The 27435-nt window shown below is 44.4% G+C and overlaps 1 protein-coding gene across 1 annotated transcript in view; it reads right to left on the minus strand.

Annotated features, from left to right (window-relative positions):
* Nucleotides 1–27435, minus strand: part of LOC110498733 (calcium channel, voltage-dependent, T type, alpha 1G subunit) — a 198628-nt gene that overhangs the window by 161330 nt on the left and 9863 nt on the right. Inside the window, exon 3 of the mRNA XM_036956460.1 lies at nucleotides 14208–14305. Within this exon, the coding sequence (XP_036812355.1) occupies nucleotides 14208–14305 (98 nt within the window). The remainder of the gene's footprint in view (nucleotides 1–14207; nucleotides 14306–27435) is intronic.

A 27435-nucleotide genomic window follows, 5' to 3' on the forward strand; every position in this document is an offset into this window, starting at 1 on the left:
CAACACTGCCCTCCCAGTTCTCGCCCCCAGACCCTGCATCCAGTGGACTAAGCTCGGTCAACACTGCCCTCCCAGTTCTCGCCCCCAGACCCTGCATCCAGTGGACTAAGCTTGGTCAACACTGCCCTCCCAGTTCTCACCCCCAGACCCTGCATCCAGTGGACTAAGCTCGGTCAACACTGCCCTCCCAGTTCTCGCCCCCAGACCCTTCATCCAGTGGACTAAGCTCGGTCAACACTGCCCTCCCAGTTCTCATCCCCAGACCCTGCATCCAGTGGACTAAGCTCGGTCAACACTGCCCTCCCAGTTCTCGCCCCCAGACCCTTCATCCAGTGGACTAAGCTCGGTCAACACTGCCCTCCCAGTTCTCGCCCCCAGACCCTTCATCCAGTGGACTAAGCTCGGTCAACACTGCCCTCCCAGTTCTCGCCCCCAGACCCTGCATCCAGTGGACTAAGCTCGGTCAACACTGCCCTCCCAGTTCTCGCAGGGGGCAGGAGTGGCCATATATGTCAAATCTCATTTAAATATTTCTGTTCCCAAGAAATTTGAGCTGCTGGTTGTAGACGTGTCCATAAATCAGAATACACATTTATTTGTTGCTGGGATTTGTCCACGAAACTGCAAAAATACTAATCCTTGTTTAACTTTTCCGCTCAATGGTTTTTACACAACATGTTTCCGCTCTGATTTAGCCACTGTCTCCTGTATTCAGGACCCTGAGTTGGCTCTAGAAAATGTATCCTCCATATTTATTCCTCTGGCAGATAAACACACCCCTTTTAAACAATTCAGAGTCAAAGATAGATTGAACCCTTGGGTTTTTTTCTGAGTTATCGGAGCTCATTCAGATGAGAAATCAGGCCTGGGCCAAAGCAAGGAAAGCGGACTCTGTAGTGGTCTGACAATCTTTCAGACAATTGAGAAACAGATGTATTATCTTGATTAAGAAAGCTAAATCAAGCAATTTTTTTAAAGCTCTATCTCTGACTGCTGGTGATCCTTAACATTTTTTGGAAAACAGTAAACTGAAGCATACAAATTCCTCTTCTTCCCTGGCTAAGCAAGTTCTGTCTGACTGGCAGCATAACCGAGAAGAATGAGATAATTGATGCTTTTAATCATGATTTTTTTTTATCTCGGCAGGCTTTCTATTTGAGACAAACGGTGGTGCATTTGACCCTGGTCCGTCAATCGACTGCTCCCCTCTGCCAGCCTCTAGCTGACTCGACGGTTAACCCGTCAACTTCTGGTGAATCTTTGTTTTCATTTCAACAATTTACTATCTGTGATGTGCTGGATGCCTTGCTTAAGATTGATGGAAAACAAATCCACTGGGGCTGATATGCTTGATCCATTTTTTTGCTGCAGCTCTCTGCCCTCCTGATTGCTGAATAATTAACCCATATTTACCTGACGATTATATCTGGTACTGTCCCCGAGGTTTGGAAGGCGGACCATGCTCTTCCCCTTCACAAAGGCGGTGACCCTTGTTACCTAAATCATTATTGGCCTATTTCTAAACCTTCTTGCCTAGCTAAAATAGTAAAATCCTCGATGAACTCTCAGCTAAAATCTTACTTATCTTTGAAATGTATTCTTAATGTACAGTTGGGTTTTTTGACCGGGCCATAGCATTCTCTGCTGCATCCCTAGTTATGAATAATGTGGTTATCTAAATGGATAAAAAGCAACATTGTGCTTCATTGACCTGCCAAAAGGCTTTTGATACTGTTGATCACCACCGCTATCGCAGAGTCTGATGATTTAAGCACTTTGGATGGTGTCCATATTGAACGTGTTCCTGCTTACAAATATTCGGGCAGCTGAATAGATGAAACGCTGTCTTTTAAAGAGCATATTGATGAGCGAGTTAAAAAAGGGCTTCTTCTAGAGAAATAGGTCCCGCATCTTGCTAAATACTATAAAGCAGACGATTGAGTCGACTTTCCTACCGGCCCTAGACTATAGCGACCTCATCTATATGAACACGGCTGCCACTTCATTGAAGCCATTCGTTTATCATAGTGCACCGTGCTTTAGTACGGGTGACAAATTTTAGTACTCATCACTGCGTCCTCTACCAGAAAGTTTGTTGGCCCTCTTTGATGTCACGTAGGTTGATACATTGCTACGTTTTCATTTATAAAACCCTTTTACAAAAATTCTCACTGTACCTAACATTACTACATTTTAGACCTACGAGTTACCACACCCAGTCTCAGGGATGGCTAACCCTGGAAACTCTGTTGGTCTCTACTGACTCAGGTAAATCAGCTTTTAGATTTCTTGCACCTTATTTGTGGAACAATCTTCAAAACGTTGTTAAATGTGACGTTTTGGTGCCTCTCGGGGCCGTTCAGAAAGCTGATTGAGGACCTAACTACTGATGAACGTGTTGTTCTTTCTGCTTGCAGTTGGTATTGATATTGATGTGTGTCTTTTCTGATTTACATCATTCAGGGCTCATCTGTAAAAGAGACCTTGGTCTCAGTATGACTCCCTGATCAAATAACGGTTAAATAAAAAAAATACCAATATAAAGGAGATTGAGACTGATACAATTGAGATAAGGAAATATTGGAAAAGTAGAGATGGAAACATTCTAGCTGTAATTGACAGAATTGACAGCATTGGACATACATTTGACAAGATATGATGGAGCAGCCATTAGGATGAGGGAAGGCTGGCCTAGGGGGAGAGACATACTTAAGTGAAGGAAAATAGATGCAGAGTATTGTAATAGAGAACTATACAATGCCTTTCAAAAAGATGTCTGCCAAAAGACCATATTGAAAAAGGAGTTTCGTCCTCAATATTCCAATGCCATAGTCCCAAAAACTTGAGACAGCTTTGAAAACAAATCAGCTAGTTCTCCCAGTGGACATCATCTCCCTGAGGATGGAGACATTTGTTCTGGCCATCTTAATGCTTCAGCGCATGCCCTGATTAGACTGGAGAGGGGAGGCTGTGAAGAGAGATAGCGCATCCCCAAATCAACAGTTCCCATCCCCACAATGACATTTCACAGCAGGGAGAGGGACAGGTAAAATCATCATCACATTAATGTACCATTACAACTGTGATTAGAGGGATTGACTACCTAATGAGAGAGAGAGAGCAAGAGAGAGAGAGGGAGAGAGAGAGAGAGAGAGAGAGAGAGAGAGAGAGAGAGAGAGAGCAAGAGAGAGTGAGAGAGGGAGAGAGCAAGAGAGCGAGAGAGAGAGCAAGAGAGAGAGAGAGAGAGAGAGCAAGAGAGAGCGAGAGAGAGGAAGAGAGCAAGAGAGAGAGAGAGAGAGAGAGAGCAAGAGAGAGAGAGAGAGCAAGAGAGAGAGAGAGAGAGAGAGAGCGAGAGGGAGGGAGGGAGGGAGAGAGCAAGAGAGAGAGAGAGAGAGAGAGAGAGAGAGCAAGAGAGAGAGAGCGAGAGAGAGGGAGAGAGCAAGAGAGAGAGAGTGAGATAGAGAGAGTGTGTGTCCCAGGATTTGACTGACAGGAGTACCAAATTGTAGAGAGCCCTTGACACAACATGGAGCATGGGAGTCACACATATACCACTCACCCACCCACGCGCAAACACACACACACACACACACACACACACACACACACACACACTTCCTCCCAATCTAAAAGGCTGTCCCTCTGAGCAGCATAGGCGGTGGTGGGTATAACAGGGGGGGCCTGGGATTTAGTAAGAGGGATGGGCAGTAGATGAGGAGGGTGAGAACGAGCAGCAGACATCCACTCTGGGACATTAATGTGTTTATTAGAGAATTCAATCTGGACTCATTAAAGACTGATGGGGACTGAGAGACACCCTCAGATATACACCATGATGTAGAAAGAGGGATGGAGAGCGAGAAGGCAGAGAGAGGGGAAAGAGAAAGGAGGATAGAGAGAGTGATAAAGAGAGAGATAAAGAGAGAGAGGGCAGAGAGAGGGGAAAGAGAAAGGAGGATAGAGAGAGATAGAGAGAGAGAGGGGGCAGAGAGAGAAGGGAAAGAGAGCGGAGGATAGAGAGAGAGCGATAAAGAAAGAGAGAGAGAGAGAGAGAGAGAGGGCAGAGAAAGAAAGGAAAGAGAGCGGAGGATAGAGAGCGAGGTAAAGAGAGAGATAAAGAGAGAGATAAAGAGAGAGATAAAGAGAGAGAGAGGGCAGAGAGAGAAGGGAAAGAGAGCAGAGGATAGAGAGTGAGATAAAGAGAGAGATAAAGAGAGAGATAAAGAGAGAGAGAGGGCAGAGAGAGAAGGGAAAGAGATCAGAGGATAGAGAGCGAGATAAATAGAGAGATAAAGAGAGAGATAAAGAGAGAGAGAGGGCAGAGAGAGAAGGGAAAGAGAGCAGAGGATAGAGAGCGAGATAAAGAGAGAGATAAAGAGAGAGATAAAGAGAGTGAGAGGGCAGAGAGAGAAGGGAAAGAGAGCAGAGGATAGAGAGTGAGATAAAGAGAGAGATAAAGAGAGAGCTAAAGAGAGAGGGCAGAGAGAGAAGGGAAAGAGGGCGGAGGATAGAGAGTGAGATAAAGAGAGAGATAAAGAGAGAGATAGAGAGAGAGAGAGAGGGCAGAGAGAGAAGGGAAAGAGAGCAGAGGATAGAGAGCGAGATAAAGAGAGAGATAAAGAGAGAGATAAAGAGAGAGAGAGGGCAGAGAGAGAAGGGAAAGAGAGCAGAGGATAGAGAGCGAGATAAAGAGAGAGATAAAGAGAGAGATAAAGAGAGAGAGAGGGCAGGGAGAGAAGGGAAAGAGAGCAGAGGATAGAGAGCGAGATAAAGAGAGAGATAAAGAGAGAGAGAGGGTGGAGAGAGAAGGGAAAGAGAGCAGAGGATAGAGAGCGAGATAAAGAGAGAGATAAAGAGAGAGATAAAGAGAGAGAGAGGGCAGAGAGAGAAGGGAAAGAGAGCAGAGGATAGAGAGTGAGATAAAGAGAGAGATAAAGAGAGAGATAAAGAGAGAGAGGGCAGAGAGAGAAGGGAAAGAGAGCAGAGGATAGAGAGTGAGATAAAGAGAGAGATAAAGAGAGAGATAAAGAGAGAGAGAGGGCAGAGAGAGAAGGGAAAGAGGGCGGAGGATAGAGATTGAGATAAAGAGAGAGATAAAGAGAGAGAGAGGGCAGAGAGAGAAGGGAAAGAGAGCAGAGGATAGAGAGCGAGATAAAGAGAGAGATAAAGAGAGAGATAAAGAGAGAGAGAGGGCAGAGAGAGAAGGGAAAGAGAGCGGAGGATAGAGAGAGAGATAAAGAGAGAGATAAAGAGAGAGAGAGGGCAGAGAGAGAAGGGAAAGAGAGCAGAGGATAGAGAGTGAGATAAAGAGAGAGATAAAGAGAGAGATAAAGAGAGAGAGAGGGCAGAGAGAGAAGGGAAAGAGGGCGGAGGATAGAGAGAGAGATAAAGAGAGAGATAAAGAGAGAGAGAGGGCAGAGAGAGAAGGGAAAGAGAGCAGAGGATAGAGAGAGAGATAAAGAGAGAGATAAAGAGAGAGAGAGGGCAGAGAGAGAAGGGAAAGAGAGCGGATGATAGAGAGAGAGATAAAGAGAGAGATAAAGAGAGAGATAAAGAGGGAGATAAAGAGAGAGAGAGGGCAGAGAGAGAATGGAAAGAGAGCGGAGGATAGAGAGTGAGATAAAGAGAGAGATAAAGAGAGAGAGAGGGCAGAGAGAGAAGGGAAAGAGAGCAGAGGATAGAGAGAGAGATAAAGAGAGAGATAAAGAGAGAGATAAAGAGAGAGAGAGGGCAGAGAGAGAAGGGAAAGAGAGCGGAGGATAGAGAGAGAGATAAAGAGAGAGAGAGGGCAGAGAGAGAAGGGAAAGAGAGCAGAGGATAAAGAGAGAGATAAAGAGAGAGATAAAGAGAGAGATAAAGAGAGAGCTAAAGAGAGAGAGAGGGCAGAGAAAGAAGGGAAAGAGAGCAGATGATAGAGAGAGAGATAAAGAGAGAGATAAAGAGAGAGATAAAAGAGAGATAAAGAGAGAGAGGGCAGAGAGAGAAGGGAAAGAGGGCGGAGGATAGAGAGAGAGATAAAGAGAGAGATAAAGAGAGAGAGAGGGCAGAGAGAGAAGGGAAAGAGGGCGGAGGATAGAGATTGAGATAAAGAGAGAGATAAAGAGAGAGAGAGAGGGCAAAGAGAGAATGGAAAGAGAGCAGAGGATAGAGAGCGAGATAAAGAGAGAGATAAAGAGAGAGAGAGGGCAGAGAGAGAAGGGAAAGAGAGCAGAGGATAGAGAGCGAGATAAAGAGAGAGATAAAGAGAGAGATAAAGAGAGAGAGAGGGCAGAGAGAGAAGGGGAAGAGAGCGGAGGATAGAGAGAGAGATAAAGAGCGAGATAAAGAGAGAGAGAGGGCAGAGAGAGAAGGGAAAGAGAGCAGAGGATAGAGAGTGAGATAAAGAGAGAGATAAAGAGAGAGATAAAGAGAGAGAGAGGGCAGAGAGAGAAGGGAAAGAGGGCGGAGGATAGAGAGAGAGATAAAGAGAGAGATAAAGGGTTAGAGAGGGCAGAGAGAGAAGGGAAAGAGAGCAGAGGATAGAGAGAGAGATAAAGAGAGAGATAAAGAGAGAGAGAGGGCAGAGAGAGAAGGGAAAGAGAGCGGATGATAGAGAGAGAGATAAAGAGAGAGATAAAGAGAGAGATAAAGAGGGAGATAAAGAGAGAGAGAGGGCAGAGAGAAGGGAAAGAGAGCGGATGATAGAGAGAGAGATAAAGAGAGAGATAAAAGAGAGATAAAGAGAGAGAGGGCAGAGAGAGAATGGAAAGAGAGCGGAGGATAGAGAGTGAGATAAAGAGAGAGATAAAGAGAGAGAGAGGGCAGAGAGAGAAGGGAAAGAGAGCAGAGGATAGAGAGAGAGATAAAGAGAGAGATAAAGAGAGAGATAAAGAGAGAGAGAGGGCAGAGAGAGAAGGGAAAGAGAGCGGAGGATAGAGAGAGAGATAAAGAGAGAGAGAGGGCAGAGAGAGAAGGGAAAGAGAGCAGAGGATAAAGAGAGAGATAAAGAGAGAGATAAAGAGAGAGATAAAGAGAGAGCTAAAGAGAGAGAGAGGGCAGAGAAAGAAGGGAAAGAGAGCAGATGATAGAGAGAGAGATAAAGAGAGAGATAAAGAGGGAGATAAAAGAGAGATAAAGAGAGAGAGGGCAGAGAGAGAAGGGAAAGAGAGCAGAGGATAAAGAGAGAGATAAGGAGAGAGATAAAGAGAGAGAGAGGGCAGAGAGAGAAGGGAAAGAGGGCGGAGGATAGAGAGAGAGATAAAGAGAGAGATAAAGAGAGAGAGAGGGCAGAGAGAGAAGTGAAAGAGGGCGGAGGATAGAGATTGAGATAAAGAGAGAGATAAAGAGAGAGAGAGGGCAAAGAGAGAATGGAAAGAGAGCAGAGGATAGAGAGCGAGATAAAGAGAGAGATAAAGAGAGAGAGAGGGCAGAGAGAGAAGGGAAAGAGAGCAGAGGATAGAGAGCGAGATAAAGAGAGAGATAAAGAGAGAGATAAAGAGAGAGAGAGGGCAGAGAGAGAAGGGAAAGAGAGCGGAGGATAGAGAGAGAGATAAAGAGAGAGAGAGGGCAGAGAGAGAAGGGAAAGAGAGCAGAGGATAGAGAGTGAGATAAAGAGAGAGATAAAGAGAGATAAAGAGAGAGAGAGGGCAGAGAGAGAAGGGAAAGAGGGTGGAGGATAGAGAGAGAGATAAAGAGAGAGAGAGGGCAGAGAGAGAAGGGAAAGAGAGCAGAGGATAGAGAGAGAGATAAAGAGAGAGATAAAGAGAGAGAGAGGGCAGAGAGAGAAGGGAAAGAGAGCAGAGGATAGAGAGAGAGATAAAGAGAGAGATAAAGAGAGAGATAAAGAGAGAGAGAGGGCAGAGAGAGAAGGGAAAGAGAGCGGAGGATAGAGAGAGATAAAGAGAGAGAGAGGGCAGAGAGAGAAGGGAAAGAGAGCAGAGGATAAAGAGAGAGATAAAGAGAGAGATAAAGAGAGAGATAAAGAGAGAGCTAAAGAGAGAGAGAGGGCAGAGAAAGAAGGGAAAGAGAGCAGATGATAGAGAGAGAGATAAAGAGAGAGATAAAGAGGGAGATAAAAGAGAGATAAAGAGAGAGAGGGCAGAGAGAGAAGGGAAAGAGAGCAGAGGATAAAGAGAGAGATAAGGAGAGAGATAAAGAGAGAGAGAGGGCAGAGAGAGAAGGGAAAGAGGGCGGAGGATAGAGAGAGAGATAAAGAGAGAGATAAAGAGAGAGAGAGGGCAGAGAGAGAAGTGAAAGAGGGCGGAGGATAGAGATTGAGATAAAGAGAGAGATAAAGAGAGAGAGAGGGCAAAGAGAGAATGGAAAGAGAGCAGAGGATAGAGAGCGAGATAAAGAGAGAGATAAAGAGAGAGAGAGGGCAGAGAGAGAAGGGAAAGAGAGCAGAGGATAGAGAGCGAGATAAAGAGAGAGATAAAGAGAGAGATAAAGAGAGAGAGAGGGCAGAGAGAGAAGGGAAAGAGAGCGGAGGATAGAGAGAGAGATAAAGAGAGAGAGAGGGCAGAGAGAGAAGGGAAAGAGAGCAGAGGATAGAGAGTGAGATAAAGAGAGAGATAAAGAGAGATAAAGAGAGAGAGAGGGCAGAGAGAGAAGGGAAAGAGGGTGGAGGATAGAGAGAGAGATAAAGAGAGAGAGAGGGCAGAGAGAGAAGGGAAAGAGAGCAGAGGATAGAGAGAGAGATAAAGAGAGAGATAAAGAGAGAGAGAGGGCAGAGAGAGAAGGGAAAGAGAGCGGATGATAGAGAGAGAGATAAAGAGAGAGATAAAGAGAGAGATAAAGAGGGAGATAAAGAGAGAGAGAGGGCAGAGAGAAGGGAAAGAGAGCGGATGATAGAGAGAGAGATAAAGAGAGAGATAAAAGAGAGATAAAGAGAGAGAGGGCAGAGAGAGAATGGAAAGAGAGCGGAGGATAGAGAGTGAGATAAAGAGAGAGATAAAGAGAGAGAGAGGGCAGAGAGAGAAGGGAAAGAGAGCAGAGGATAGAGAGAGAGATAAAGAGAGAGATAAAGAGAGAGATAAAGAGAGAGAGAGGGCAGAGAGAGAAGGGAAAGAGAGCGGAGGATAGAGAGAGAGATAAAGAGAGAGAGAGGGCAGAGAGAGAAGGGAAAGAGAGCAGAGGATAAAGAGAGAGATAAAGAGAGAGATAAAGAGAGAGCTAAAGAGAGAGAGAGGGCAGAGAAAGAAGGGAAAGAGAGCAGATGATAGAGAGAGAGATAAAGAGAGAGATAAAGAGGGAGATAAAAGAGAGATAAAGAGAGAGAGGGCAGAGAGAGAAGGGAAAGAGAGCAGAGGATAAAGAGAGAGATAAGGAGAGAGATAAAGAGAGAGAGAGGGCAGAGAGAGAAGGGAAAGAGGGCGGAGGATAGAGAGAGAGATAAAGAGAGAGATAAAGAGAGAGAGAGGGCAGAGAGAGAAGTGAAAGAGGGCGGAGGATAGAGATTGAGATAAAGAGAGAGATAAAGAGAGAGAGAGGGCAAAGAGAGAATGGAAAGAGAGCAGAGGATAGAGAGCGAGATAAAGAGAGAGATAAAGAGAGAGAGAGGGCAGAGAGAGAAGGGAAAGAGAGCAGAGGATAGAGAGTGAGATAAAGAGAGAGATAAAGAGAGAGATAAAGAGAGAGAGAGGGCAGAGAGAGAAGGGAAAGAGAGCGGAGGATAGAGAGAGAGATAAAGAGAGAGAGAGGGCAGAGAGAGAAGGGAAAGAGAGCAGAGGATAGAGAGTGAGATAAAGAGAGAGATAAAGAGAGATAAAGAGAGAGAGAGGGCAGAGAGAGAAGGGAAAGAGGGCGGAGGATAGAGAGAGAGATAAAGAGAGAGAGAGGGCAGAGAGAGAAGGGAAAGAGAGCAGAGGATAGAGAGAGAGATAAAGAGAGAGATAAAGAGAGAGAGAGGGCAGAGAGAGAAGGGAAAGAGAGCGGATGATAGAGAGAGAGATAAAGAGAGAGATAAAGAGAGAGATAAAGAGGGAGATAAAGAGAGAGAGAGGGCAGAGAGAAGGGAAAGAGAGCGGATGATAGAGAGAGAGATAAAGAGAGAGATAAAAGAGAGATAAAGAGAGAGAGGGCAGAGAGAGAATGGAAAGAGAGCGGAGGATAGAGAGTGAGATAAAGAGAGAGATAAAGAGAGAGAGAGGGCAGAGAGAGAAGGGAAAGAGAGCAGAGGATAGAGAGAGAGATAAAGAGAGAGATAAAGAGAGAGATAAAGAGAGAGAGAGGGCAGAGAGAGAAGGGAAAGAGAGCGGAGGATAGAGAGAGAGATAAAGAGAGAGAGAGGGCAGAGAGAGAAGGGAAAGAGAGCAGAGGATAAAGAGAGAGATAAAGAGAGAGATAAAGAGAGAGATAAAGAGAGAGCTAAAGAGAGAGAGAGGGCAGAGAAAGAAGGGAAAGAGAGCAGATGATAGAGAGAGAGATAAAGAGAGAGATAAAGAGAGAGATAAAAGAGAGATAAAGAGAAAGAGGGCAGAGAGAGAAGGGAAAGAGAGCAGAGGATAAAGAGAGAGATAAGGAGAGAGATAAAGAGAGAGAGAGGGCAGAGAGAGAAGGGAAAGAGGGCGGAGGATAGAGAGAGAGATAAAGAGAGAGATAAAGAAAGAGAGGGCAGAGAGAGAACGGAAAGAGGGCGGAGGATAGAGAGAGAGATAAAGAGAGAGATAAAGAGAGAGAGAGGGCAAAGAGAGAATGGAAAGAGAGCAGAGGATAGAGAGTGAGATAAAGAGAGAGATAAAGAGAGAGAGAGGGCAGAGAGAGAAGGGAAAGAGAGCGGAGGATAGAGAGAGAGATAAAGAGAGAGATAAAGAGAGAGAGAGGGCAGAGAGAGAAGGGAAAGAGAGCAGAGGATAGAGAGTGAGATAAAGAGAGAGATAAAGAGAGAGATAAAGAGAGAGAGAGGGCAGAGAGAGAAGGGAAAGAGGGCGGAGGATAGAGAGAGAGATAAAGAGAGAGATAAAGAGAGAGAGAGGGCAGAGAGAGAAGGGAAAGAGAGCAGAGGATAGAGAGAGAGATAAAGAGAGAGATAAAGAGAGAGAGAGGGCAGAGAGAGAAGGGAAAGAGAGCGGATGATAGAGAGAGAGATAAAGAGAGAGATAAAGAGAGATAAAGAGGGAGATAAAGAGAGAGAGAGGGCAGAGAGAAGGGAAAGAGAGCGGATGATAGAGAGAGAGATAAAGAGAGAGATAAAAGAGAGATAAAGAGAGAGAGGGCAGAGAGAGAATGGAAAGAGAGCGGAGGATAGAGAGTGAGATAAAGAGAGAGATAAAGAGAGAGAGAGGGCAGAGAGAGAAGGGAAAGAGAGCAGAGGATAGAGAGAGAGATAAAGAGAGAGATAAAGAGAGAGATAAAAGAGAGATAAAGAGAGAGAGGGCAGAGAGAGAAAGGAAAGAGAGCAGAGGATAAAGAGAGAGATAAGGAGAGAGATAAAGAGAGAGAGAGGGCAGAGAGAGAAGGGAAAGAGGGCGGAGGATAGAGAGAGAGATAAAGAGAGAGATAAAGAGAGAGAGAGGGCAGAGAGAGAAGTGAAAGAGGGCGGAGGATAGAGATTGAGATAAAGAGAGAGATAAAGAGAGAGAGAGGGCAAAGAGAGAATGGAAAGAGAGCAGAGGATAGACAGCGAGATAAAGAGAGAGATAAAGAGAGAGCGAGGGCAGAGAGAGAAGGGAAAGAGAGCAGAGGATAGAGAGCGAGATAAAGAGAGAGATAAAGAGAGAGATAAAGAGAGAGAGAGGGCAGAGAGAGAAGGGAAAGAGAGCGGAGGATAGAGAGAGAGATAAAGAGAGAGAGAGGGCAGAGAGAGAAGGGAAAGAGAGCAGAGGATAGAGAGTGAGATAAAGAGAGAGATAAAGAGAGATAAAGAGAGAGAAGGGAAAGAGGGCGGAGGATAGAGAGAGAGATAAAGAGAGAGATAAAGAGAGAGAGAGGGCAGAGAGAGAAGGGAAAGAGAGCAGAGGATAGAGAGAGAGATAAAGAGAGAGATAAAGAGAGAGAGAGGGCAGAGAGAGAAGGGAAAGAGAGCGGATGATAGAGAGAGAGATAAAGAGAGAGATAAAGAGAGATAAAGAGGGAGATAAAGAGAGAGAGAGGGCAGAGAGAAGGGAAAGAGAGCGGATGATAGAGAGAGAGATAAAGAGAGAGATAAAAGAGAGATAAAGAGAGAGAGGGCAGAGAGAGAATGGAAAGAGAGCGGAGGATAGAGAGTGAGATAAAGAGAGAGATAAAGAGAGAGAGAGGGCAGAGAGAGAAGGGAAAGAGAGCAGAGGATAGAGAGAGAGATAAAGAGAGAGATAAAGAGAGAGATAAAGAGAGAGAGAGGGCAGAGAGAGAAGGGAAAGAGAGCGGAGGATAGAGAGAGAGATAAAGAGAGAGAGAGGGCAGAGAGAGAAGGGAAAGAGAGCAGAGGATAAAGAGAGAGATAAAGAGAGAGATAAAGAGAGAGATAAAGAGAGAGCTAAAGAGAGAGAGAGGGCAGAGAAAGAAGGGAAAGAGAGCAGATGATAGAGAGAGAGATAAAGAGAGAGATAAAGAGAGAGATAAAAGAGAGATAAAGAGAGAGAGGGCAGAGAGAGAAGGGAAAGAGAGCAGAGGATAAAGAGAGAGATAAGGAGAGAGATAAAGAGAGAGAGAGGGCAGAGAGAGAAGGGAAAGAGGGCGGAGGATAGAGAGAGAGATAAAGAGAGAGATAAAGAGAGAGAGAGGGCAGAGAGAGAAGGGAAAGAGGGCGGAGGATAGAGAGAGAGATAAAGAGAGAGATAAAGAGAGAGAGAGGGCAAAGAGAGAATGGAAAGAGAGCAGAGGATAGAGAGCGAGATAAAGAGAGAGATAAAGAGAGAGAGAGGGCAGAGAGAGAAGGGAAAGAGAGCGGAGGATAGAGAGAGAGATAAAGAGAGAGATAAAGAGAGAGAGAGGGCAGAGAGAGAAGGGAAAGAGAGCAGAGGATAGAGAGTGAGATAAAGAGAGAGATAAAGAGAGAGATAAAGAGAGATAGAGGGCAGAGAGAGAAGGGAAAGAGAGCAGATGATAGAGAGAGAGATAAAGAGAGAGATAAAGAGAGAGAGAGGGCAGAGAGAGAAGGGAAAGAGAGCGGATGATAGAGAGAGAGATAAAGAGAGAGATAAAGAGAGAGATAAAGAGGGAGATAAAGAGAGAGAGAGGGCAGAGAGAGAAGGGAAAGAGAGCGGATGATAGAGAGAGAGATAAAGAGAGAGATAAAGAGAGAGATAAAAGAGAGATAAAGAGAGAGAGGGCAGAGAGAGAAGGGAAAGAGAGCGGAGAATAGAGAGTGAGATAAAGAGAGAGATAAAGAGAGAGAGAGGACAGAGAGAGAATGGAAAGAGAGCAGAGGATAGAGAGAGAGATAAAGAGAGAGATAAAGAGAGAGATAAAGAGAGAGAGAGGGCAGAGAGAGAAGGGAAAGAGAGCGGAGGATAGAGAGAGAGATAAAGAGAGAGAGAGGGCAGAGAGAGAAGGGAAAGAGAGCAGAGGATAAAGAGAGAGATAAAGAGAGAGATAAAGAGAGAGATAAAGAGAGAGCTAAAGAGAGAGAGAGGGCAGAGAGAGAAGGGAAAGAGAGCAGATGATAGAGAGAGAGATAAAGAGAGAGATAAAGAGAGAGATAAAAGAGAGATAAAGAGAGAGAGGGCAGAGAGAGAAGGGAAAGAGAGCAGAGGATAAAGAGAGAGATAAGGAGAGAGATAAAGAGAGAGAGAGGGCAGAGAGAGAAGGGAAAGAGGGCGGAGGATAGAGAGAGAGATAAAGAGAGAGATAGAGAGAGAGAGGGCAGAGAGAGAAGGGAAAGAGGGCGGAGGATAGAGAGAGAGATAAAGAGAGAGATAAAGAGAGAGAGAGGGCAGAGAGAGAAGGGAAAGAGGGCGGAGGATAGAGAGAGAGATAAAGAGAGAGATAAAGAGAGAGATAAAGAGAGAGAGAGGGCAGAGAGAGAAGGGAAAGAGAGCGGAGGATAGAGAGAGAGATAAAGAGAGAGATAAAGAGAGAGAGAGGGCAGAGAGAGAAGGGAAAGAGAGCGGAGGATAGAGAGAGAGATAACACAGGAAGGTGGGGATTAAGCAAATCAAAGCAGAGTGGAATCAGAGCCCAGACCAATCAGCCTCATCAAAGAAACACAGAGAGATGGGCTATGGCCAATGACCCTGATTGAACCACTGTCTGGTTAGTAGGGAGAGAGGAGGAAGGGATGAGAGGAGAGGAGAGGTGTTGTTACTCACTAGGTACTCTGTTGATGGCTCGGAGGGGTCTCAGAACTCGAACCGTTCTCACCGCTGAGAAACTCACGTTCTGCAGGTTCAGAGAGTACTCTAGCATTCTGGAACAAAACAAACACAGACACTGTTAGTGCCATGCCCCAGTCAGTCTACACAAACACATGATATCATCCCACTGGACACATACATCAATTCAACGTCTATTCCACATTGGTTCAGCGTCAATTACATTGAAATGACGATGAAACAACGTTGATTCAACCTGTGTGTGTACAAATCCTCTATTGCCCTCAAATTCAAACATAAACATTGAAGCCACTTCCACTGCTTTTTGTATTCTTCCCCTCTAATTAGGGACTGAGGTGGTGCAATTAAATATCAGAAAGCCAGCAGTAGACCTCGTAGGGTAAGGTTTGAATAACCCTGATCTATTGCCTATGTAATAGATCTACTGACTATTGCCTATGGGACAGTCATAAAGAACACTGGAATAGCATTAAAATATGTTTAATCACAGAGTAAATGTAAAACATATTCTCACTCTGGGTCATTCATCAGCTGATGTCTCATTATTCAATCTGTGCTTGTCAATTTCCTCAACGTGTCTGTGTGTGTATGGCTGGTTGTAACGAGTGTGTCTTGGCAAACACTCTCTCTCATGCATAAAATAATCCACTTGAACTGCACGACCTGGACTGATTAAGAGCTGCATGCATAGACACCCACACGCACATACGAGCACCCCCCCCCCCCCCCCCCCCCCCCCCCCCCCCGAAGGGGACCAGCGAGCATATGCCACTGTGTATCCCTCTTCAGACATCAATAGCAGAGTGAATCACTGGTCATTGAGAAGAGGATGTTATGAAGGCATGACTACTGTACGATCATGGCTGTTCTTAACCTTCAGAGAGAAAAAGATTTATGTTCTACTGCAGTGAGTGTGAGTGGGCGTGTGAGTTCCCAGAACCATTGCAGTGAAGGAGCGGGGGTTGCACAGGGGGAGGTGAGAGAGAGAGAGAGAGAGAGAGAGAGAGAGAGAGAGAGAGAGAGAGAGAGAGAGAGAGAGAGAGAGAGAGAGACATGTTTACTGTACATTTGCATTGTTTAGTATCTACGTCACTTGCTTTGACAATGTTAACATATGTTTCCCATGCCAATGACGCCCTTCAAAATCAAATTGAAATGGAATTGAATGAGAAAGAGACAGAGAGAGAAAGAGTGAGAGAGAGACAGAGACAGAGAGCAATAGAAGATACTATTAGCAAGATGACATGTAACTGATGACATGTAAACAAGTTACTCCCCGACCCTGTTCAAGGGTACATGATTACCAGTGTACTTTCAGAGAGCACATACAAGAATACATACAAAGACACACAGAAGGTAAGCATACAGTGCATTCAGAAAGTATTCAGACCCCTTGACATTTTCCACATTGCGTTACAACCTAATTCTAAAATGTATTAAATCGTTTTTTCCCCTAATCAATCTACACGCAATACACCATAATGACAAATCAAAAACAGGTTTTAAGAAATGTGTGAAAATGTATAAAAAATGTCAAACTGAAATATCACATTTACACAAGTATTCAGACCCTTTATTCAGTACTTTGTTGAAGCACCTTTGGCAGCGATTACAGCCTCGAGTCTTCTTGGGTATGACGGTACAAGCTTGGCACACCTGTATATGGGGAGTTTCTCCCATTCTTCTCTGCAGATCCTCTCAAGCTCTGTCAGGTTGGATGGGGAGCGTCGATGCACAGCTATTTTCAGGTCTCTCCAGAGATGTTAGATCAGGTTCAGGCTCTGGCTGGGCCACACAAGGACATTCAAAGACTTGTCCTGAAGCCAGTCCTGCGTTGTCTCGGCTGTGTGTTTAGAATCGTTGTCCTGTTGGAAGGTGAACCTTCGCCCCAGTCTGAGGTCATGAGTGCTCTGGAGCAGGTTTTCATCAAGGATCTCTCTGTACTTTGCTCCGTTCACCTTTTCCTCGATCCTGACTAGTCTCCCAGTCCCTGCCGCTGAAAAACATCCCCACAGCAGGATGCTGCCACCACCATGATTCACCGTAGATATGGTGCCAGGTTTCCTCCAGAAGTGACGCTTGACATTCAGGCCAAAGAGTTCCATATTGGCTTCATCAGACCAGAGAATCTTGTTCCTCATGGTCTGAGAGTCCTTTAGGTGCCTTTTGGCAAACTCCAAGAGGGCTTTCATGTGCCTTTTACTGATGTGTGGCTTCCGTCTGGCTGCAGAGATGGCTGTCCTTCTGGAATGTTCTCAAATCTCCACAGAGGAACTCTGGAGCTTTGTCAGAGTGATCATTGGATTCTTGGTCACCTACCTGACCAAGGCCCTTCTCCCTCGATTGCTCAGTTTGGCCGGGCGGTCCGCTCTAGGAAGAGTCTTGGTGGTTCCAAACTTTTAAGAATGATGGAGGCCATTGTGTTCTTGGGGACCATCAAGGCTGCAGACATTATTTGGTACCCTTCCCCAGATCTGTGCCTCGACACAATCCTGTCTCGGTGCTCTACGTACATTTCCTTTGACCTCATGGCTTGGTTTTTGCTCTACACATGCACTGTCAAATCATGTCCAATCAATTGAATTTACCACAGGTGGACTCCAATCAAGTTGTAGAAACATCTCAAGGATGATCAATAGAAACAGGATGCACCTGAGCTCAATTTTGAGTCCACATACACATTTGCAAACATTTCTAAAAACATATTGTCGCTTTGTCGTTATGGGGTATCGTGTGTAGACTGATGAGAAAAAATGTATTTTGTCCATTTAAGACTGTAACAAAATGTAGAAAAAGTTAAGGGGTCTGAATACTTTCTGAATGCACTGTATCTGCAGCCTAATAAATATAATTGTTATGGTGGGGTATAATTTATAGTCTCTCTCTTAGTCTCTCTCTTAGTCTCTCTCTTAGTCTCTCTCTAATTCAATTTCAATTCAAGGGCTTTATTGGCATGGGAAACAAACATATTGCCAAAGCAAGTGAAGTAGATAATAAACAAAAGTGAAATAAACAATACAAATGTACAGTAAACATTGCACTCACAGAAGTTCAAAAATAATAAAGACATTTCAAATTGTTGTAACGACGTGCACATAGTTAAAGTACAAAATGGAAAATAAATCAATATAAATATGGGTTGTATTTACAGTGGTGTTTGTTTTTCACTGGTTGCCCTTTTCTTGTGGCAACAGGTCACAAATATTGCTGCTGTGATGGCACACTGTGGTATTTCACCCAGTAGATATGGGAGTTCATCAAAATTGGGTTTGTTTTCAAATTCTTAGAGGATCTGTGTAATCTGAGGGAAATATGAGTCTCTAATATGGTCATACAATTGGCAGAAGGTTAGGAAGTGCACCTCAGTTTCCACCTCATTTTGTGGGCAGTGTGCACGTAGCCTGTCTTCTCTTGATTAGGGGACTCTTCTCCAGGTTCATCTCTCTGTAGGTGATGGCTTTGTTATGGAAGGTTTGGGAATCACTTCCTTTTAGGTGGTTGTAGAATCTCTTTTCTGGATTTTGATAATTAGTGGGTATCGGCCTAATTCTGCTCTGCATGCATTATTTGGTATGGTTGGTGAATGGACCCCAGACATCACAACCAGAAAGGGCAATGGGTTCGATAACTGATTCAAGTATTTATAGTCAGATCCTAATTGGTATGTCGAATTTTATGTTCCTTTTGATGGCATAGAAGGCCCTTCTTGCCTTGTCTCTCAGATCGTTCACAGTTTTGTGGAAGTTACCTGTGGCGCTGATGTTTAAGCCGGGGTATGTATATTTTTTTCTGTGCTCTAGGGCAACGGTGTCTAGATGGAATTTGTATTTGTGGTTCTGGAAACTGAATCTTTTTTGCAACACCATTATTTTTGTATTACTGAGATTTACTGTCAGGGCCCAGGTCTGACAGAATCTGAGCAGAAGATCTAGGTGCTGCTGTAGGCCCTCCTTAGTTGGTGACAGGAGCACCAGATCATCAGCAAACAGTAGACATTTGACTTCAGATTCTAGTAGGGTGAGGCCGGGTGCTGCAGACTGCCTTCACCAATTCGTTGATATATATGTTATCTCTCTCTCACTCTCTGGTATTGTGAGGTGGGTGTGTGTAACAGCTGCTGTCCACGTGTGTCTTGAAGGCACGCAGATGAAGGAATTCCCTCGTCTCTCTGGCTCCAAATCAGTATGTCCAACAAACTCACAACATGTGTAGGTGTGTGTAGGTTTGTGTGTGTGTCTGTCTCTGTGTACTGCATCTTTGTGAGTCACCCATTCAGCGAGAGAGTGTGTGTGTGTGTGTGTGTGTGTGTGTGTATGTGTGTGTGTGTGTGTGTGTCTGTCTCTGTGTACTGCATCTTTGTGAGTCACCCATTCAGCGAGTGTGTGTGTGTGTGTGTGTGTGTGTGTGTGTGTGTGTGTGTGTGTGTGTGTGTATGTGTGTGTGTGTGTTTGCATATGCACAGGTGTGTGTGCTTTCCTCTCGGGCATGGGGATATCCCTGGTACAGGTGGTAGCTCTAGCCTCTATCTTCTTCACCTGATCTCTCTCTCTCTCTCTGTGTGTGTGTGTGTGTGTGTGTGTGTGTGTGTGTGTGTGTGTGTGTGTGTGTGTGTGTGTGTGTGTGTGTGTGTGTGCGCGTGTGTGTGTGTGTATGTGTGTGCCTTGCGTCTTGCCACGGTCTCCTGGATGATAGTTGGATGTAACAGATGGCCATAGGGCCACAGAGACCAGAAAGACAAGGTAAATGGATAAACAGTAAGCAGACCAGCCAGCATCGTGAGAGAACTGCAGGTTTTCGGTCAATGAGTTAAGCTAAGGCTATTGTGAGGCAAGCACGGTATTGTCATTGGGTTAAAGGCTAAAATAATCTAAGCTAAGGTTAAATTGACTAGCCTTATGGGCAAAGCTAAGGGCTAAGCTAGCCTTGGAAAGAAGGGGAAGGTGATCAAACAACGTGAGTCGAGGTGATAGACTGTTAACTCTGCTACCTCACGGCAATCTGTAGCGATGCACCAAGTCTGGAAGCAGCAGGACCTTGAACATCTTCTTCCCACAAGCCATAAACCTGCTAAATAGTTATTTAAATAGTCAACCAGCTACCTGCACTATCTGTATTGACCCTTTTTGCATGAACTCTTTTGACTCATCACATACTGTATGCTGCTGCTACTGTTTATTATCTATCCTGTTGCCTAGTCACATTACCCATATGTACATACAGTTGAAGTCAGAAGTTAACATACACCTTAGCCAAATACATTCAAACTCAGTTTTTCACAATTCCTGGCATTTAATGCTAGTAAAAATGTCCTGTCTTAGGTCAGTTAGGATCAGCACTTTATTTTAAGAATGTGAAATGTCAGAATAATATTAGAGAGAATGATTTATTTCAGCTTTTATTTCTTTCATCACATTCCCAGTGAAATTTGGACCATTCCTCCTGACAGAGCTGGTGTAACTGAGTCAGGTTTGTAGGCCTCCTTGCTCGCACACGCTTTTTCAATTCTGCCCACAAATTTTCTACAGGATTGAGGTCAGGGCTTTGTGATGGCCACTCCAATACCTTGACTTTGTTGTCCTTAAGCCATTTTGACACAACTTTGGAAGTATGCTTGGGGTCATTGTCCATTTGGAAGACCCACTTGCGACCAAGCTTTAACTTCCTGACTGATGTCTTGAGATGTTGCTTCAATATATCCACATAATTTTCATCTATTTTGGGAAGTGCACCAGACCCTCCTACAGCAAAGCAGCCCCACAAAATGTTGATGCCACCCCCGTGCTTCACGGTTGGGATGGTGTCCTTCGGCTTGCAAGCCTCCCCCTTTAACCTCCAAACATAACGATGGTCATTATGGCCAAAATGTTCGATTTTTGTTTCATCAGACCAGAGGACATTTCTCCAAAAAGTACGATCTTTGTCCCCATGTTCAGTTACAACCCGTAGTCTGGCTTTTTTTATGGCGGTTTTGGAGCAGTGGCTTCTTCCTTGCTGAGCGGCCTTTCAGGTTATGTCGATATAGGACTCGTTTTACTGTGGATATAGATACTTTAGTACCTGTTTCCTCCAGCATCTTCACAAGGTCCTTTGCTGTTGTTCTGGGAATGATCTGCACTTTTCGCACCAAAGTAGGTTCATCTCTAGGAGACAGAACGCGTCTCCTTCCTGAGCGGAATGACAGCTGCGTGGTCCCATGGTGTTTATACTTGTGTACTATTGTTTGTACAAATGAACAAGGTACCTTCAGGCGTTTGGAAATTGTTCCCAAGGATGAACTAGACTTGTGGAGGTCTACAATCTTTTTTCTGAGGTCTTGGTTGATTTATTTTGATTTTCCCATGATGTCAAGCAAAGTGAGTCTGAAGGTAGGCCTTGAAATACATCCACAGGTACAGTGGGGCAAAAAAGTATTTAGTCAGCCACCAATTGTGCAAGTTCTCCCACTTAAAAAGATGAGAGAGGCCTGTAATTTTCATCATAGGTACACTTCAACTATGACAGACAAAATGAGAAAAAAAATCCAGAAAATCACATTGTAGGATTTTTTATGAATTTATTTGCAAATTACAAAGTTTATCTCAATACTTTGTTATATACCCTTTGTTGGCAATGACAGGGGTCAAATGTTTTCTGTAAGTCTTCACAAGGTTTTCACACACTGTTGCTGGTATTTTGGCCCATTCCTCCATGCAGATCTCCTCTATTGGTGGCTGACTAAATACTTTTTTGCCCCACTGTACACCTCCAATTGACTCAAACGATGTCAATTAGCCTATCACAAGCTCGGTACGGGTACCTGTGTACTGAGCATAGCCAAGTTATCGTTACTCGTTGTGTATCATTTTTCTATTATTTCTCACTTGTTCCCTCTGCATTGTTGGGAAAGGCCCATTAGGAAGCATGTCACTGTTTGTAACGGATATTGTCCTCTTCGTCTGAGGAGGAGTAAAGATCGGACCAAAACGCAGCGTGGTAAGTGTCCATATTGATTTATTCAAAACACAACTAAACACTGGAACAAAATAATAAACGTGACTCAACGACACCGAAAACAGTTCTGTAAGGTGACAACACACACTAGACAGAAAATAAACACCCACGAAACCCAGGTGGAAAAAGGCTACCTAAGTATGATTCTCTATCAGAGACGACTAACGACACCTGCCTCTGATTGAGAACCATACTAGGCCGAACAGAAAAACCAACATAGAAAAACAAACATAGACTGCCCACCCCAACTCGCGCCCTGACCAGACTAAAACAAAGACAAAACAAAAGGAACTAAGGTCAGAACGTGACACTGTTATTCTACACCTTGATAATCATTGAAAAGGAAACGGTGCCGCGCTCGTTCACCAATTAAAAACTAATTTAGGGCTTATTCAAGTTAAAAGATGAACATTTCAAAGGCCTTCATCAGAACAATTACACAACGGGACTGGAGAGGTGCCATACACTGTACTGTCGGTCCTAGGGAAGACGTAGCCTTATCTATCGTTAGCATTAGCTCGTAACTACGCTGGATAAGAACCAGATGTGGCTGCCAGTGTGACGGGTAGGAGAATGGAAGAAACAACGTGTGATCAAATGATGGAGAGAAATGGAAAATAAGTTTTAATGTGTTCTCTGACCCAGGGTTGTGCCAAGGTTGCTAGAGGGAGAGAAGAAAGGAGAGAGAGATAGAGGAGGAGGGAGGACGGGAATGCCCAACCTTGAGGCAGATTTTGCGTGAGTACAATCTACAAATCCTGACACACACACACACAGAAACACACATGAATCTAATTCAAAACAGCTATATAGACCATAAACACACACACACACACACACACACACACACACACACACACACACACACACACACACACACACACACACACACACACACACACACACACGTACGTAACACGTTACAAAAACAAAATTGCATATACAAACACAAATCCCGTATGGGAACGATCACTCACAGTTGTTAATATTCAAAAAACTGCACACAAACACTCAAACACACACCCTTCCCTGGGCGTAGTGCCAGTCTATCCCTTGCTTTGTCCTCACTTATCAGTGTGTGTATGGAAAAGCAGACTGGCACATGAAGAATGGTAAACACACACATTCCCATCTGTACAACAACACACAGACAGTCAACAGTAGCCTGGCAGAAGGTACACACACACACACACACACACCCCCACCCACCCACACACACCACAGACACACACACTAACACATCAACACACACATACACACAGACACACTTACACACTGACACACACGATCAAGCTGATGCACACAGACACACAAAAACACAGATGCTTAAACACACACACACACTAACACAGACATACACATCACTATAATAGGTAAAGTATGAGAGAGAGGCTGTGGGAGGGAGGACAATGAAACAATGGCATACCCAGTAGATTGTCCTGAGGTAATATCTGTATCGGTCATATTGACACACTGTATCTGCTCCAATTAAAAGGATGTGATTTGTAGCCTTCTATAGAGATCAACAGTCTTTCCAATTAACGCTGGTCTACCTTTTTTATTTTCTATTACTCTCTCCCTCTCTCGTTCTCTCTCATTCTCGTTTACTCTCTCTCATTATCATTCTCGTTCTCTCTCTCTCTCTCTCTCGTACCACCTGGCAGCAGAGGTTAACTGCCAGGACAGGAGGGAGAGAGGGAGAGAAGGAGGGAGTGAGAGGGGGAGTATGCAAGGAAAGGAGGAAGTGAGGGGAGGCGTGGGAGGTTGAGTTGGAGGGAGGGATGGGTTAAGGGAGGTAGGGAGCGAGGGAGGGAGGGAGGGAGAGGTGGAGGAGAGAGATGAAATAGATTTCGCTAGATTCCCAGAGCTTCTGCCCCTCCTATTACTTCTCACTCTCCTCCCTACTGCACAGAAGTCTCTCTCTCTCTCGCTTTCTCTCTCCCTCCCAATCTTTTCCCCTCTGTCCATCAGACTAACATCTGCAGGCTTACACCAGTAAATGACAGTGGGTGCCAACCCTCCCTATATAATTACTTTATAATAGTATCATGGCTATAGTTGCCATTAGCCTGTGTGTTTGCCCAATCAGAGTTAACAATAAAATAATACTATCTTGCAATAGTGTGCTGGCATAAAACACACAGGTCCATCATTGGCTTAGAGACAATAATTTGCTTAATTTCACCCATAGGAAACCACTGATTGTAAAAATGGCCTTCAACAGCAGATGTAGGATCAGATCCTATGTTATCCATTAAGAGGATGAAAGGATATTGTTATTAACTGCATCAGTGGTGAAGGATAATTTCTTCCCACTGCTAAAACTACCATGTTCTCTCTTTCTCTCTCCATGCTCCATCTTCTCTCCTTCCCTCCCTCATCTGTCATTATATACTGGATCAGCCAACTCAGTTAACAACGTCTCTTCTGATGACATTTGTCAGTTTGTGTTATAATTCTACTCTCTGGGGGATCGCTGACAGGCTAGCTGCAGTGGGAGTTATCCAGCACTGAATGAATTGTGACTGACTGATAGATAGCGCTGTGTGTGTGTGTGTGTGTGTGTGTGTGTGTGTGTGTGTGTGTGTGTGTGTGTGTGTGTGTGTGTGTGTGTGTGTGTGTGTGTGTGTGTGTGTGTGTGTGTGTGTGTATCAGTGTGTGAGTGTGTATAATAGATAGCAGTGTGTGTTAAGACTGCAACCCCACAGCATATTGCAGCATCAGGAGAGATGAGAGGGGGTTTTCCTTTCAGTCTCTCTCTCGCTATCCCTCCCTCCCTCCATCCATCTCACTCTCTCTCGCTCCCTCTCTCTGATATCAGAGTTAGTCTAGATGATAGCTCACCACACACACACACACACACACACACACACACACACACACACACACACACACACACAGAGTACCTGCAGCTATGCAGAAAATATATCAGGATTAAAGTAAATCTGAGTTTGTCAAAGAGGGAGAGGGAAAGGAGGAGGAGGGGAGAAAGGGGGAGAGGTGCTTGTTAAAAGGGAATAAGGGAAAAGGGGGAGAGAAGGAGAAGAGAGAGAGAGAGTTGGGGAGAGGAGAGGAGAGGATGAGAAAGGAGGCACAGATGAATTGTTTACCTTTTTGATTCATCATAATCTCTACCCACTCTTCCGTTCTGCCTGCCTTCTCCCTCTCTTTGCTTTTTAATATGTTCTTCTCTCTTGCTCCCGAGTGGCGTAGCTGTCTAAGGCACTGCAACCCAGTGCAAGAGGCGTCACAACAGTCCTTGGTTCGAATCCAGGCTGTGTCACATCTGGCTGTAATTGGGAGTGCCATAGGGTGGTGCACAATTGGCCCAGCGTCATTATCGTAAATAAGATTTTGTTCATAACTGACTTGCCTAGTTAAATAAAGGTTAAATCAATTATATTGCTCCTTCCTCATTCTCTCTATCTTTCCTCACCCTTCTCTCCATCTCTCCTTTCCTCCCTATCTCTATCTCCCTTCCCCATGCCCTCTCTGCCTCTCTTCCTCCCTCCCTCCCTTCCTCATGTCCTCCCTCTTACTCCATGGTGGGTATCCTGACCTACTTGTGCAGTGCTGTCTGTAGACATCATCTAGCTAATGGAACTGGATACAGCAGGTGAATGAGGACAAGCAGGGCATGTAGAGGGGGAGAAAACCCATTCCCTCAGATAAATACACTACACTATATACCCTCTTCTGGAGAGAGAGGGGGAGAGAGAAAAAGAGAGATACAGAGAGCGAGAAAGAGAGAGCAATAGAGATAGAGATAGAGATAAAGAGATAGGCGAGGAGGAAAGAACAGAGAGAGAGAAAGAGAGAGCGATAGAGATAAAGAGATAAAGAGATAGGTGAGGGGGAAAGGGCAGAGAGAGAGAGAGAGCGATAGAGATAAAGAGATAGGTGAAGAGGAAAGGGCAGAGAGAGAGAGAGCGATAGAGATAAAGAGATAAAGAGATGAAGAGATAGGTGAGGAGGAAAGGGCAGAGACAGAGAGAGCGATAGAGATAGGTGAGGAGGAAAGGGCAGAGAGAGAGAGAGAGAGAGAGAGAGCGATAGAGATAAGTGAGGAGGAAAGGGCAGAGAGAGAGAGAGAGAGAGAGCGATAGAGAAAGAGATTAAGAGATAGGTGAGGAGGAAAGGGCAAAGAGAGAGAGAGAAAACACTAAACAAACAACAACACAAAGAATTATCAATCCAAAATGGAGATGTATGGGTAAACCACTTCTCCAATATTTTTGGCTCTATAACAAAGAATAAAGAGCAAAAACATATACATGATCAAATACAAATCTTAGAATCAACTATTAAAGACTACCAGAACCCACTGGATTTTCCAATTACCTTGAATGAGCTACAGGAAAAAATAAAAACCCTCCAACCCAAAAAGGCATGTGGTGTTGAAGGTATCCTTAATGAAATTATCAAATATACCGACAACCAATTCCAATTGGCTATACTAAAACTCTTTAACATCACCCTTAGCTCTGGCATCTTCCCCAATATTTGGAACCAAGGACTGATCACCCCAATCCACAAAAGTGGAGACAAATTTGACCCCACTAACTACCGTGGGATATGAGTCAACAGTAACCTTGGGAAAATCCTCTGCATTATCGTTAACAGCTGACTCGTACATTTCCTCAATGAAAACAATGTACTGAGCAAATGTCAAATTGGCTTTTTATCAAATTACCGTATTCACCCTGCACACCCTAATCGACAACCAAACAAACCAAAACAATTCAAAGTCGTCTCATGCTTTGTTGATTTCAAAAAAGCCTTCGACTCAATTTGGCATGAGGGTCTGCTATACAAATTGATGGAAAGTGGTGTTGGGGGTAAAACATACAACATTATAAAATCCATGTACACAAACAACAAGTGTGCAGTTAAAATTGGCAAAAAACACACACATTTCTTCACACAGGGCCGTGGGGTGAGACAGGGATGCAGCTTCTTCAACATGTATATCAACGAACTGGCGCGTGCACTAGAAAAGTCTGCATCACCCAGCCTCACCCTACTAGAATCTGAAGTCAAATGTCTATTGTTTGCTGATGATCTGGTGCTTCTGTCACCAACTAAGGAGGGCCTACAGCAGCACCTAGATCTTCTGCACAGATTCTGTCAGACCTGGGCCCTGACAGTAAATCTCAGTAATACAAAAATAATGGTGTTGCAAAAAAGGTCCAGTTGCCAGAACCACAAAAACAAATTCCATCTAGACACTGTTGCGCTACAGCACACAAAAAACTATACATACCTTGGCCTAAACATCAGCGCCACAGGTAACTTCCACAAAGCTGTGAACGATCTGAGATACAAGGCAAGAAGGGCATTCTATGCCATCAAAAGGAACATAAAATTTAGCATACCAATTAGGATCTGGCTAAAAATACTTGAATCAGTCATAGAGCCCATTGCCCTTTATGGTTGTGAGGTCTGGGGTCCGCTCACAAACCAAGACTTCACAAAATGGGACAAACACCAAATTGAGACTCCGCATGCAGGATTCTGCAAAAATATCCCCTGTGTACAACGTAGAACACCAAATAATGCATGCAGAGCAGAATTAGGCCGATACCCACTAATTATCAAAATCCAGAAAAGAGCCGTTAAATTCTACAACCACCTAAAAGGAAGCGATTCCCAAATCTTCCATAACAAAGCCATCACCTACAGAGAGATGAACATGGAGAAGAGTCCCCTAGGCAAGCCCAGGACAGGAACACAATTAGACCCAACCAAATCATGAGAAAACAAAAAGATAATTACTTGACACATTGGAAATAATTAACAAAACAGAGCAAACTAGAATGCTATTTGGCCCTAAACAGAGAGTACACAGCAGCAGAATACCTGAACACTATGACTGACCCAAACTTAAGGAAAGCTTTGACTATGTACAGACTCAGTGAGCATAGCCTTGCTATTGAGAAAGGCCGCCGTAGGCAGACATGGCTCTCAAGAGAAGACAAGCTATGTGCTCACTGCCCACAAAATGAGGTGGAAACTGAGCTGCACTTCCTAACGTCCTGCCAAATGTAGGACCATATTAGAGATACATATTTCCCTCAGATTACACAGATCCACAAATCAAATTTTGATGAACTCCCATATCTACTGGGTGAAATTCCACAGTGTGCCATCACAGCAGCAAGATTTGTGACCTGTTGCCACAAGGAAAGGGCAACCAGCGAAGAACAAACACCAT

This window comes from Oncorhynchus mykiss, chromosome 20, assembly GCF_013265735.2.
Source record: "Oncorhynchus mykiss isolate Arlee chromosome 20, USDA_OmykA_1.1, whole genome shotgun sequence".
In the NCBI taxonomy this organism is placed as follows: domain Eukaryota; kingdom Metazoa; phylum Chordata; class Actinopteri; order Salmoniformes; family Salmonidae; genus Oncorhynchus; species Oncorhynchus mykiss.